Source organism: Magnolia sinica, chromosome 19 (assembly GCF_029962835.1).
Source record: "Magnolia sinica isolate HGM2019 chromosome 19, MsV1, whole genome shotgun sequence".
In the NCBI taxonomy this organism is placed as follows: domain Eukaryota; kingdom Viridiplantae; phylum Streptophyta; class Magnoliopsida; order Magnoliales; family Magnoliaceae; genus Magnolia; species Magnolia sinica.
In genome coordinates, this window is record NC_080591.1 from 48,064,561 (window position 1) to 48,079,586 (window position 15,026).

General features: G+C 38.4%; 1 protein-coding gene across 2 annotated transcripts in view; it reads right to left on the reverse strand.

The window, feature by feature from the left end:
* Positions 1-15,026, reverse strand: part of LOC131235328 (mRNA-decapping enzyme-like protein) — a 33,815-nt gene that overhangs the window by 6,067 nt on the left and 12,722 nt on the right. For both annotated transcript variants that reach the window (XM_058232466.1, XM_058232465.1), the window contains exon 5: positions 13,489-13,545. In XM_058232466.1, coding sequence (XP_058088449.1) covers positions 13,489-13,545 — 57 coding nt within the window. The remainder of the gene's footprint in view (positions 1-13,488; positions 13,546-15,026) is intronic.

Genomic DNA, 15,026 nt, shown 5'->3' on the forward strand with positions numbered 1-15,026 from the left:
TTGAATTGTGACAGCCAAACCATCCCTCCAATTTTCAAAAGCAAAAATGAAATTGGGGATTGGGAGAAATGTGTTGCATGTCTCCTATGCATTTAAATTGGGACAATTAATTACAAAATTATTTGCATGCATGTCTGAATTTTTTGTAATTAGAAGCAGTACATGATTCTCTTACAATATTAAGCATTAAAAATTGATTTTTCGAATTTTTTAAAAAAAGGGCCAAAATTCATGCGTAAATAGAAAAAAAAATAAAAAAAAATTATTAAATCGCACCCCAAATCTGTAAAATGCAAATTAACACGTTCTACTATGATTAACACATCATATGACATGATTAAAACAACAAAACATATTAAAAAAAAGTATAAATACCTATTTTTGACAAATTTCTGAAAAATGTTCAATGTTCTAGAGAAGTTTGGGATGAGTCTAGGTAACTCTAGAAAGATCTAGTGGAGTATGAAACACTTCGGGATTGAAGAGTTCAGAGCTCTCTAGGACTCTCAACTATTCTTTTAACCAGATGTATGGAAAAACATGCAGTAGCTTCTTGAACATGTATGTAAGTACAAACAATTCCATATTTGAAGCGAATGACACATTTCCATAAGCTTTCCAGACCATCGTCAAGCAGCAAAGACCAACTTTCACCAAGATTAATCAAATGCAAGCAACTAATACCAGTACCTGTATTATAAATGGGTTTGCAAACCTCTTTCCCATCCACCAAGGGAAAAAAAAAAAAAAAAAAACTCTCTCGAAGTCCTTCGAAACATTTCCCATTCTTCACATTTCCCACTCTTCAGGCAATAGAAATGTGACATATTTTGATCAGAAGGTTGGATAGAGCATGTATGATAAGAGGTACCCGCCTCAAAGGAAAAAGATACTCTTCTATTGTGATAGCTTTCAGTCAATGCCTCCAATCCCATAATAAAAGCTTTCTGAAGTCAACAAATGAAAGTGGGAGACCAAAATAGGTGGTTGGGGAGTGCGTGTTACCAGCATCAATCAATATAATCCATAGTTTATCTCTTGATATGCTGCAGTCCAAAAGATGGCATCACAACAACCACTTTTCACAACCATCTTAAGCATGGTAATGTTACATCACTAAGGTGTCAACGCCTGATCCTTACATATATTTTCACTGTTCTTATCAAATGGCTCCTTAAAGTTGCAACAATAAAATCACACCATAAAAAAATTTATTCCAGATTCAATCCCATATATGTGGCCTAATTCACCCAAAGTTCATCTTGATGACTCCTTGACATGTTTGACAATCATATTATCTCTGTGAATGTAAATGAGTGGTTGACGAAATACGTTGGCTATTCCAAATGTAAATTTAGACAAACTGGCCACGTGTTCCACAATCCCAAAATACAGGTTTGGACTTCAGAAGTGTTGGATATAGTGAGTTGTTTGGCCCATCATTTGTTCTCACAAGTATTTTCTTCCTATTGTCATAATCGTACACTGTGGTACCATTTATGTTCTCCCAAGACCCCAATTGATTTATCTAGCTTTCGAGCTAAGGTGTAAGCATTTATCTTGTGTCTCCTTGAAAGCCAACTTGTTTTAAACAGTGCTCAATCAATCAGTATCACACTATGTTTCAAACCCTTGGAATATGGAAAATATCATGGGAAACACCCCAAGATATCAGATGTTCATATAATGTATTGCAGTCAGAGGGAATCAGTGGCGAACTCTGCCAAAATGGCGGAATTTTTTTACGGAACTTTAGAAGATGTTAAAAGACATATGATTACATGCTTAAAATTTTTCAAATAAATGAATAATAGTTTTCCACTGTTTAGGAGACAAAACTAGTACTATGGACCATAAGTAATGCAATTATATCCTATATAAGTCCATGTCACTCAAATGTCATACGATACAATACAAGCAATAAAACACAAACAACACAATCAACTATTGAAAAGAACCAAAACTATACCTTAGCCTTAGATCAAAATGGACTTAAGAGGCAGCTTGAAGGCATAGTCCCTATCCCTACAAGGAGCATTTATAATATTGTTGATCATATAACTATAGTATTGTGCCCGGCTCTTGAGATTATGATACCAAGCCATGCATTCTCTAACATATAGATGGTATTCCCCTCAACAATGTGCACCAGCATGCCATCGGTGGATATTGATGTCAATGACCATAACTATCATCATCTCACCCTTAGTGGCGCTGGACCTGTGGCTATGGCTGGCCACTTCATACCCATATCACTATCCTGAACACATCTATTAGTAGCAATACCGATGTTCCCATCTGTAGGCACACTCAAGACTATGGACATATTTGAATGACTGCAAATGAGTGTCGCAGCCACTGGCTCATCACATAGCCATAGAGGCATATCCATAGCACGTCACAGAAGTGGAGTTCCCTTGTTTGCATTCATGTCTATGGACCCAATGCTCCATGCAATACCATCCCCATCGTGTGCCAGTTGTTTCCTGCGATGCAAAAAATGTCGACTCTCACACTCTCCTGTGCACTAGCAGTTGTGGGACGAGCCCCATGGTCCGGGTCCCAGGTGGCTTGGTCAAAATACCTCCTCTCCATGATGAATGGGTTAAGAGGTATTTGATTCGGATTCTCCTTGCAAACAATCATCATTGCCATTGTCACCCTCAATGTCACTGTTGTCACCTCCGTCAACTCCACTACCAGATGGGGGTAAATTTCGACAATCACTCAACCTCATGCTACATGACGTCCCATAAAACCTCAGTGCCTCACCCCCAAATGCTGGGCTCATGGGGCTCCTACTCATCGAAGCATCAAATGAATCACATTGAAATCCCACTTCTTTAACAATAGTAACTTCATCAACACCAATGTCCATCTTTGTTGCAACTGCAACAAACTTGGGATTGAGGCATTGATCTGCCTAGTACGAGTTTGTTGACTTAACCCGCTGATGAAGTGGATTCTCACACTCCTTGTCAATGAATGCATCTCCACTGATGGTCATCGGGTCCAAGGGATAAGCCCCTGCTCATTATCATCGTTTACCTACAGTTGCCTTTGTCTTAATTTTATTTTGTAGCTGGCAAAAGAAGAGCTTCTAGAGCTTTGTACCCCAATCTATTCCTTTTATTTGTGTAGATGAGCACAAATGCGACCCAATCTAGCTTGCATGACAATGATTATAGTGAGTACATGGACCACCACTAGCTAAAGGGTTGGGCAGTCACTCCCATAAATAGACCCAGTGTTCACAATATTGATACTATCGGCTGATATATCAGCCGATATTATCAGTATCGCAGTCCAGGGAAGAAAAATTTTATTGTGTATAAATATCCAAAAAAATCAGAAAAAAATTAATTTGAGAGAGAGAGAGAGAGAGAAACTTTCAACAAGGTGGATTTCCATACCAGTAGAAGAGTTGCCCTGATCGAAAGCTCCATTTGGATCGAAGCGAGCCATTCATAGGTTAGTGCAAAGAAAATCACCGATTCCCTTTTTTTTCTTTCTTCAAATAGATTATTGCTTGAAAATGGAAGTAATTTCAGAAGATAATGTGAAAAAATCCAGAGAAATCCGGAGATTTGGGAGCCTGCTTCAAAAAATGGCTTCTAAGCCCCTTTTTATCGTGCGTGGTTGGACAGATTTCATGCGAAAGCCTTTCACGCATGAAGTTCCTACGTTGGGATGCTAGGTGGGGCCCACCGTGATGTTTGTGAGAAATCGGCCACGTTCATCTGTTTTGTGAGCTCATTTTAGGACATACGACCAAAAATGAGGTAGATCCAAAACTTAGGTGGGCCACACGAAGGAAATAGTAGGGATTCAGGTTCTACCGTTGAAACATCTTTATGGCCGCAGAAGTTTCGTATTAGGATAAGCGTTTCATGTTTTCACTTCATCCCCGAAGGAATGACCTCATAAACGATTTGGATGGCATATAAACATCAAAGTGGAGCCCAAGAAAGTTTCAATGGTAGGAAACTCTTTCCCCAGATTTCCCTCTCATATGGCCCACTTGAGTTTTGGATCCACCTCATTTTCCACACTGTCCATCCATTTTGATAGGTCATTTTAGGGTATAAGCCCAAAATGTAGGCAGATATAAGGCTCAAGTGGACCACATGACAGGAAGCCGTGGTGGCAATGATATCCACCGTCGAAGCTTTCCAAGGATCCACCATGATGTTTATTTGCCATCCAATTTGTTCATAAAGTCTAACAGACCTGGATGAAGGGAAAACATAAATATTATCTTGATCCAAAACTTGTAGCCCCCAAAATTTTTTTAATGGTGGCATTCAATGACCACTTTTTCGTGTGGTGCGGTCCACCTCATATTTGGATTTGCCTCATTTTTTGGCCCGGTCCCTAAAATGATCTATCAAAAATGAATTGATGGTGTAGATACACCATATTACGTCGAGGTGGCCCCACAGTCAAGGTCCCACCATATTACTTACGTCCTCTGTTTAAACCAATGGAATTACACGAGCACATCTCAACATTATTTTATTACGGGAACTCCGTGGGCTCCACAATGATGTATGTGCTATATCCACTCTATCCATTCATTTCTTCAGATCATTTTAGCCTATGAGCCTAAAAATGGGGCAGAGCCAAAGCACAAGTGGACCACACAAAAGAAAACAGTGGTTTCAATAGTGGCACCATTATTCCCATTGTTTCCCATGATGTGATCCACTTGATCTTTGGATCTGCCCCATTTTTTGGCTTAACCTTTAAAATGATCCGAAAAAATGAATTGACGACATGGATACAATGCATGGGGCCCACACAATCTGCCTCATTTTTTAAGCCAAGACCTATCAAAAAGTAAAGATGTCAACGTCAAAAATTGAGAGCAGATTAGGTGAGACACCAAAACTCACCTAAGACTATGCAACCCTTAATGCAGGGCCCACCTTAAAGTATGTATTATGTATCCATGCCATTCATCCATTTTTCCAAATCATTTTAGTGTATTATCCAAAAAATGAAGCACATCCAATTATCAGGTGGACCACACCAAAGGAAAAGGTGGTGATTGACTATTAATGGGCCACAAAAGTTCTGAATCAATCTAATATTTGTTTTTTTTTCCTTTCGTCCAGGCTTATGTGAAATTATCAACATATTCTTTATTTTTTATTTTTTTACACGCACACCGTGGGATTTCACCACTGATGGGTACTCGAACCCTTGACCCGGTGTTGAAACTCTCGGGAGTCTACCACCCGGGTAAGGGTAAGGACCCAAATTATCAACAGATTGGATGGTAAATAAACACTATGAAAACATTAAGGTGAGCCCTAAGAAGGTTTTAATGGTAGGGCCCTCAATCAATATTGTTTCTTATGGCATAGTCCACTTGATAATTGGATATGCTTCATTTTTGGGATGGTGCCGTAAATTAAGGTAGCAAAATGAATGGACAGTGTGGATATACATGTCTTAATACATTTATAAATGTTATGCATTATATTTGAATATAGTTGCCTTAGTTCAATCAGACAGCGTATAGCATAGGACCCTATACAAAGGAAACCTATTGTGTGCACTTTTTTTTCGATGTTATGATTTAAAAGTGTGTATTAAGGTCTTTTTTAACAATACCTGAAGTTTCATTGAAAAATTCAACCATTTTCCCAATGTTGCCCCATGTTTCTCAAAAAGTGCGATAAATTATGCAATACAAACGATATATCCGTGAGATAACCGATATGTATCTGTATCCCATGGGTGCGATACATTGCGCGATACCGATATTTCGAACATTGAATAGACCACAACTTGCATGTAATAATGTGTAGTTGTTAATTTACTAACGCAAGTACACTCACATGGCATCATTGTTGTCCTTGATGCCATTTCTGCAACTTCCCTTGACAATAAGCCTCGTGCGTCTCTAAAGTGCAATATCTAATGAGTTGAAAAAAAAAAGAAGGATGCATTTAAACAAACTCGCAAACCTTTGGGATTTGAACCCAAAACCACCCTCGAATCGCAGTTCTCCACGAATTTTGTGTTTTTAATGCCAAACAACACAAGTGCAGTTGTTAAGACACCACGAAAACACAATCCCCGAGAAAAAATAGGGTAAAAAAGCTTCTTCTTTTTTTATTTTCTAGATTTTTTAGTTTTATATGGCAATTATTGCTGGTATTAATTGATACGTGTAAAATATCGGAAGAACCGTTCAACACCATGTATGCATACAACTGGCATTGCCTATATCATGATATATCAGCATGCATCCACGATAGTATCAGTATCTAACGTGATTTTTGTGATAATCCTATTTTCCATATCACTGACCTGTGAATTTTTTCATATTACTGACCTGCGATACCAAAAAGTATAAGTTGATACCATCAATACATCGAATACTCATCATCATCTAAGCCTTATCCCAGCTAATTACGGTTGGCTACCATCGAAACATTGAATAATGGTTCTAAAAATGTGATTCAAACATCAAGATGATATGAGATATTGTCTTCAAAATCGTGAAATCAAGACTTGGCTATCAATTTACAGAACTCAAATAGCAGCTCAACAATTCTGTATTGAGACATGGTCACTGGGCTCAGGTCCTTGAACAATTTCGTTGTCTTTTATTTTATTTTTTTTATATCATCATCATCATTATTACTTGGGGAGTTGATTACTCATCTCCGTTGCTCTTTTCTTTCTTTTCAATAAGATTCCTGAATTCTCAAAAAAGCTCACCAATTCAACCAGTTGCTTGCATCTCTTGTCCATTTCCAGCACATGGTTCACCATCACAAACTCTTCTGCAACTTTATATTCATCATACTCCATGAAGCCGTCTGTCTTTCCCTGATGGAAGCAATCAGCTTGCAATTCATCTCACCACGCAAGCATTAAGCCAAATTTTCCATCGCCATCAGTTTCACCATTTTAGTTACTGCCATCTCCGTATATTCAAAGAAGCATTCCATTTCACTAAACCAATCTTAGAAGGTAGTCCCATGTAGTTGCATGATCTTTTTTACTTTTGTTGATCTCCCTAATGGCACCATGAATCTTGAATTTCAACCAACCTTAACTCCGGCTCTCAATCTCTCTCTTAACAATTGTAAATATGATCTTGGAGTCTTGGACCCAACCATTGTGGGGAGTAATCCGACCACCTGTGATTCCTTCATTTCTATTGGTAAGTCTTCAGATCCTTCCACACTCAAGTTCTTTTGCATTTTTTACTTGGGGTGTTGCATGAGGCTCTTGATACAAAAATGATGTAAGCTAGAGGCTGATTTGCCAATTAGGTCTCTGATTCACCAATAAATTCAAGGTAGATCACAAATCACATGCCAGAATAAGAATAAAGAATCTGGCATCGCCGGGGGAGGGATTGATTGGAGCTTCAAGGTGGAGGATTGCAACGTTAGCTGTTCTTTGGTCTATATGGCTTAAGAGGAATAATCACTGTTTCCATAACCTTAGGGGTTCTCAGATTGGGGTGTGTATATGGTTGTTTTGTAGGTTTAGTTTCTTTGTTTTGTTGGTTTTCTTCCTTGTTGTTTTGTTTGCTTTTTGGCCGTTGGCCCTAATAAATTTTGCTTCATATTTCAAAAAAAAAAAAAAAAAAACAGAATAAGAATAAAGAAGGAAATCAACCAAAGAAAAGTGAACACTGTCGATCTTAACGCAAAGCTTGAAGAAGCACAAAAAAGCATCACCAAATATTTATTTTTATTTTTAAAATTGACGAGAAAATTAGTCAATAACATGTAACCATCTCCCCTTTCCCGTTACATGGGATATGTAGACTCCAGAGACCCGAGACCTTCTAAAAAAGAAACTAGCTTCAGAACTTAAACCTCCTTCAAAAACCTCATACCTAATATAAAAAAATAGAAACAATCAGTGAAAACATGTGCCTAGCAAATAGTAGAATTGATCTGTCTATGCTAGAATTGCTAGCCCATGATTTTTCCAAAATTCAGATTTATAAGCCCATCTAAAAGCTTTCTAAAAATAAGTTAATGGATCAAAACAAGGCTGACAGGAAGATGCTACAGATATACAAACATATGCTTCGATCAAAATGAAAGAAGTGATCAAAGGTGGTCTGGGAGGCATAAAGTGCATGCTACATCTGGACCAAACCAATCTCCACCGTTTTTTTATGAACAAAAACAGTCCCCCACAATCATTTTCGCACGGCCTGCAATCAAACTGTCTGAAGGCCTAGATTTTTATGCACATCACATGAAAATTCACATCTTTGACCTTGGAAGAGTGCGATTATGATCACATGAAGAGTGGCCACCATCATGGGTCCCAAATGAGGAGTCTTCTACTGAGTAACTCTCAACTTAACATAGCATCCTTAGATAGATTTTCTCCTTGTTTTTTAGTTATTTAGGTAGAGTTAAAAGTCTTAATTACTATCGTTATGAGTAAAAATGGACTGACCAGATGTATGAGACAGATGAGCCTAGCAGCCAAACTGGATGACTATGGATTGCTTGAGGGTTGGAAAATCACCCCAACCTTTGGTGTCGGCTATTTTATACCTCGGCCTCAGTGACAAGCCTCGGATACCGACCTCAGTCTCAAGGAACGACCTCGACTTCGGAGGTTGGCCTCGGATATCGACCACCGGCTCGGAATACAAATATACTTAAAATATATTGAGATAAGATCTTCTCGAGATCTTCGTCGTGGATCTCAGGGAGATAACCACTCGAGATCTTCGTCGTGGATCTCAGGGAGATAACCACTACGCATCCAGAAGAAGATCTCTTCCGTAATATGCAATCACCATCCAAGAGGCATTGCCCTATACGCCACCGCCCTCAAAAGCCTATAAATACACCTGTTGCCCTTAACTGGCACCCCAATGTCTTCTCTTATTTTCCAATAAATCGCAAGTACTCCGACTAACAGGAGGTAAGGTAGGATCGACCAAATTTATGCATCAACAACTATCCTTGTCACTTATCTTGCAGTGCACTTTTGGGATATCAAAAGACATTAGAACCATGTGCAATTAGTCTTATTCAAAAGCGTATTAAGTAAATCATTCCAACGAACCCAAGATCATGCAATTTCAATTCTATTTAATTTAAGGTCAATTTTCTAATGATTGGATTTGGAGCTTCATGTTAATAGATGGGTCCTCATACATAAGCAAGGTATTCAGTAATGATAACGATGGCTATTACAGCCCTTTTTTTAACAAAACTATAATGGTCCCCACCGTGCATCATAAAGACAAAAGGACTTGGCAGGAAATTCTTTTGGAACCTAGGTCCGGCAAGCTTAGGTAAGATCTAAAGGGACCCCCTACGTACTTGCAACTAATGTTCGAAATATCGGTATCGCACAATGTATCGCAACCTTGGGATACAGATACATATCAATTATCACATGGGATATATCGTTTGTATCAAAAAATTTATCGCACTTTTTGGGAAACATGGGGAAACATTGGGGAAATGGTTGAATTTTTCAATGAAACTTCAGGGATTATTAAAAAAGACCTTAATACACACTTTTAAATCATAAAATCTCAAAAAAGGAGTGCACATGATAGGTTTCCTTTGTATAGGGTCCCAAGTTATGCGTTGTTTGATTGAAAAAGAGCCAATTATATTCAAAAATGATGCATAACATTTATAAATGTATCAAGACATGTATGAAAACACAACTAATGCATTCAAAAGCAAAACGATATTGTAGAAATTAAAAATATAATTTTTTTTAATAATTTTTTCAGGTGGACCATAATACAAGAAATAGTGGTAATCGACCATTATAAACTTTTCATGAGCCACAAAAGCTTTGGATCAAGCTGATATTTGTGTGGTCTCTTCATCCAGGTCTTTGTGAACTTACCAACAGGTTGGATGGCGAATAAAAATTCCAGTGGACCCCATGAAGTTTTAATTGTGGGGATTCAACTACTATTGTTAACTGTGTTACGGTCCACCTAAGACTTGGACCTACTTCATTTTTTGGATCATGCCCGAAAATGAGCGTTCAAAATGGATGGACGGTGTGGATGTGAGGCACATACATTACAATGGGCCCCACAGTTAGGGATCAACCAAGTGGCTAGGATTCCACCAAAACAGCACCCAGAGTGGAAGCGAATTTACTGCGAAATCCTTTCTCAGGAAGTTCCCGTACTAAGGAACCTAGATGGGGCCCACCGTGATGTTTTTGATGAATCCACCCCGTCCATACATTTGGCTTGATCATTTTAGGACATGCAGCCAAAACTAAGCCTGATGTAAGAGCCAAGTGGGCCACAAAAGAGGAAACAGTGGGGATTGAGCAACTACCGTTAAGCCATTCGCATGGCCACAAAAGTTTTGTATCAGGCTAAGCTTTTAGTGTTTTCAGTTAATCCCAGTGGGAATGACCTTATAAACAATTTGGATGTCGTATAAACATAAGCTGGAGCGCGGACAAGTTTCAATAGTTTTCCCTCTCGTATGGCCCACTTGACTCTTAGATATGTCTCAATTTTGGCCGCATGTCCTAAAATGATCACACAAAACGGATGGACGGGGTGGATTCATCACACAATGGGCCCCACATAGGTTCCCAGCGCAGGAACTCCGAAATCCGCATCCGCCTCGAGTTGGCGTAGTCCTCCAATCCACGCAGGAGTGAATTAGGTGTTACCCGAGGAATAGCTTAATGGTTGTTACCCCTTGCGTGTGGCCCACATAGGTAATATTTTTTTGTATATCCACGCCATCCATCTGTTTCTCCATCCCATTTGAGGATGGGGTTCCAAAAATTATGCAAATCCAAATCTTAGGTGGACCATACCACTAGAAACAGTGGTGATTGAGTGCCCCACCATTAAATTTCCAAAGAGCCCATCGTAAGGTTTTAGCAAGTAATGTTTATTTGCAATCGAACCTGTTGATAATGTCAAGAAGATCTGGATGAAGGGAAAATGTAAAGATCAGCTTTATCTAAAACTTGTGGCCCACAAAAAGTTTTTAATGGTCATTCATCACTGTTTCTAGTGGTATGGTCCATCTAAGATTTAGGTCTTAGGGTTTGGTATCGCGTTCTAAAATTAGATGGAAAAACAGATGGATGGCATGGATATATAAAAACACATCAAGATGGGCCCCACATGGTTAGGGTAACACCCACTAAGTTGTTCCCGGGGTAACAACTAATCCACTCTTAGTCCGCTGCACACGGACAAGAGATGTGAGTGGGACCTTGACTGTGGGCCCCACCATGATGTATGTATTGTATCCACACCATCCATCCATTTGGATGAATCATTTTAGGGCATCAGCCAAAGAATGAGGCCGATCCAAATCTCAAGTGGACCCCACCACAGAAAACAACAGGGACAGTCCACCCACCGTTGAAACTTGAAACCTTCCTAGGGCCCATCATAATGTTTTTTTGTGATCCAACCTGTTCACAAGCCAAGGGAGATATGGACTAAGGGAACACACAAATATTAGCGTGATCAAAATCATTTGCAGCCTTCAAGAAGTTTTTAATGGTAAGCATTCAATCCCCACTTTTTTCTGTGATGGGATCCACTTGAGCTTTGGATCTACCTCATTCTTTATCTCATCACCTAAATTAATACCTACAAACATATAGACGGAATGGATATAAAATATATACATCAAGGTGGGCCCCACCGTAAGGGCCATACCGTCTTAAATGCACCAAAGTCACACCGAATCCACACACCTTAGTTAAGGAGAGAGTCGATGAAACACTCAAGCCTGGTCTTCTTCTCCGCAGGCTCCGAAAGGTCCTGCGATTTCGAATCCATTCAAAAGCCCAAAAATCTAGCCCAAATTCCATCCTTTTTCCAAATCCCTACCAAAATCCCAAAAACTCGGCAGGAATCTATTTTTTTCCAAAGAATCTCTCCGGAAGAAAAAAAAAAAGGGTTTTAAGGTTTTTGTACCTAATCCAGCACGCTGGACGCTTGGCCCACCAAATCCGATCAAAGGTAATTATTACAAATCTTGAGGTAAGAGATTTTATTTTTTTATTTTCGAATTTGTGGGGTAGAAGAGAGGATTTTGCCTCATATTGCCGAAAATGATGCCTGCGCACGATATCTTGCGATATATCGTCGATATCGCACGATATTTTGTAATATCTTGCAATATATCGCACAATACATACGATTCCTTTTTTTTGTCATTTCTCAGTGAGTTCTACTGAGTTTCGTATTGCTAGCCAGCAATAACGATAACATCGGCCAATAGTATCGATATTACGAACATTGCTTGTAACCTTGAGCTTCCTGGACCCACTAGTCATCATTATTCTAAACATGCACGGCCTCTGTTATGCTTCAAAGAGGCAGAACTGTTCCAAACTGTCCGCTCAGCCCACTCACTACTGAGGACGACTTCGCCAATGCCATCAAGTGGGCCAAGTTTGGTTGCTGGCCATACAGCGTTCCAAACCTAATTGAGAGCGTTGATTATTTGTGCGCTAATATCATACTCTCTCTCTCTCTCTCTCTCTCTCTCTCTCTCTCTCATGTGCATAAAAAAGTGAACTTGGAAGCTGATACCTTCACCAAGGACTAACAAGGATGCTCTTGAAATAACTGATTGGATATAGGTAATGTGTTAGAATTGATCACATATATGGTGATAATTGGTTTCTTGTAATTTGTGGAGGACTCTGTAGGCATGTGTCTCTTTTGCCTGTACTTTTCTCCACTTAATAAAATTCATCCTTACCCACCAAAAAAGAAAACAGAGCTGCTAAACTTACCCTCAATTTTGGCAATACAAGAGGAAGTCTCAATCTAACCGGGATAGGAAACATAATATGAAATGAGGATGGAGTTCAAGGAGTTTTCTTGGCACATGTGTTTTGAACATACCCAGGATTAGAGCATTGTGGATTGAGGTCAAATACCTTATCCTCACGATTCTTGGTCGAGTCATGTTTGAAGAGACTCGCTGAATGCATTGAGGTGCTACAGCACCTCCATTTTCCATGGAGATTCATTGATCAGACTGATGAGGCTCAGGAAATCTGTCCCACCCCACTGTTTTTTCTCACACTACTAGGGGAGGAAGCACTGGATCAGGATGTATTCCCCCATTACCAATTAAAAAAATTTCTATTTTCCCATCTTTTTCCTATTTTCAACTAATTCTCATTTTAAGATTTTGAGATAATCCAAGTTGCAACATGCGAACTAGCACCATCAATGTGGATGAAACGGGGCTAGTCTGATTTTCTGGCCTGTCTATTTTAATTATCGGAAATCAATTCAATTACGCATCCAACAATACCTTAATTCTGTACTAATTAAATTGCCTGATTTCAAATAAAGTAGAATTATCTTAATCACCCTCTATGGTCTGTCAAACTAATCCAGGTTTTCAAACAAACAAATTGCGAATTATGTAGATGAGATTCATGAGAATGATACTGCCAAAAGAAGTCCTCAAAGGGTATAAAAGAACAACAAACAAATATTACCTCTTGGTCGAAGATACTTTAGACTTTGGAGGAACTTTCGAGAATGCATTAAGAATCCTGAACATTTAGAGGCAGTTAGCTTAAAACAAAATAGCAAGAATGCAAACAGCCAAACATGCATTGCATTTCCCAAACAAATACATATGCTTTGACTGCTATTAAAAGCATTACCTCCTAGAACTTGCAAAGGTGCAAAATAATTTCCAATATGGTACGAAATGATAGATCAAGAAAAAAATTACAGATTTTGATTTAATTTTTTTTTTTAACACCAACAGACATCATGAACAAACTTGCGAGTCGTGACATCCACAAAAGTAACAGATAAAAGGGACCTCGTAAACAAATAAATAGTGCCTTTGTAAACATTATGATGGCAGAAAGTTCATTTAGTTTTTACTTTAAAATTAAACAAGTTGTTCTGATATTTCAAACAGAAATTTTTTTCCAAAGTAACTAAATAGTTTGTATAAAACATTTGTGCAGTTTTAAATTAAAAATCCAAGATTACATGGAGAGCCACTATTAGGACAGCACTTGATAAGATACTGAATGACTTCTAAAGAATGTACTCGTCCATAAAATTGAAAACACGTGACCAGTGGTATCTCTCGCAATCCAGGATTAATAGCGAACCATTGTAACATGCCCAGGACTGTTTGCCTGATAGAAAGCTGAAATCAATCATCAATAATTTTTGGATTTTCATCTTAATAGATTTCATACTACCAATGCACATTAAACCAAAGACCTTCGGAGGAAGTAGCATGCGACCCAGCGCAACAAAGAAAAGAAATTGAAAAGAAAATCACAACTAAGAATTGAACAAACAAGTGAAACCACGTGAACAGTCTTTCTTGCTATCCAGGATTATTAGTGACCTATCGTAACAAGCCTAGAAATGTTTTGCTAGACTTTATTTTTTTATTTTATTTTTTTAAAACAAAAAAGTAACGTAAACCATCATCAACAGTTTCTGGATTTTCATCTCAATAGACTTCAAATTACCAATACAGAATATACCACAGACTTCCGTATATCTTCACAGGTATTGTAATATCCATTACAACAGAGACATGAAACAGACAAGAAAATCACAATTAAGAATCAAATGAAGTATGGCAAGACATTAAAAAACTGGTGACATCTCTGTCCAACGTTTCAAATTTAAACGTCAAAACCATAACCATAACATGGTTTTAAAGTAAAATCATGAACAGTTGTATTTCACATAAAAATACAAAAGCCTTCGGTTAACTGCAACAGTGATTGACAAAGTACACAAGGATTTTTCAGCAAATTAGAGATAGGGCCTTCTTGATGGTTCAAAACTAATTTTGATGGTTGCTCGTTCAGCAACCCCAGGCTAGCAGGAGTGCTTGGGACAGTGTGCGATAGTATAAAATCACGAACAACTGTATTTCACATAAAAATACAAAAGCCTTCGGTTAACTGCAACAGTGATTGACAAAGTACATCATTTCTACAAACACTGACCAATGAAAGTTGGATATACTCAATACATATTTTGTTTGGAC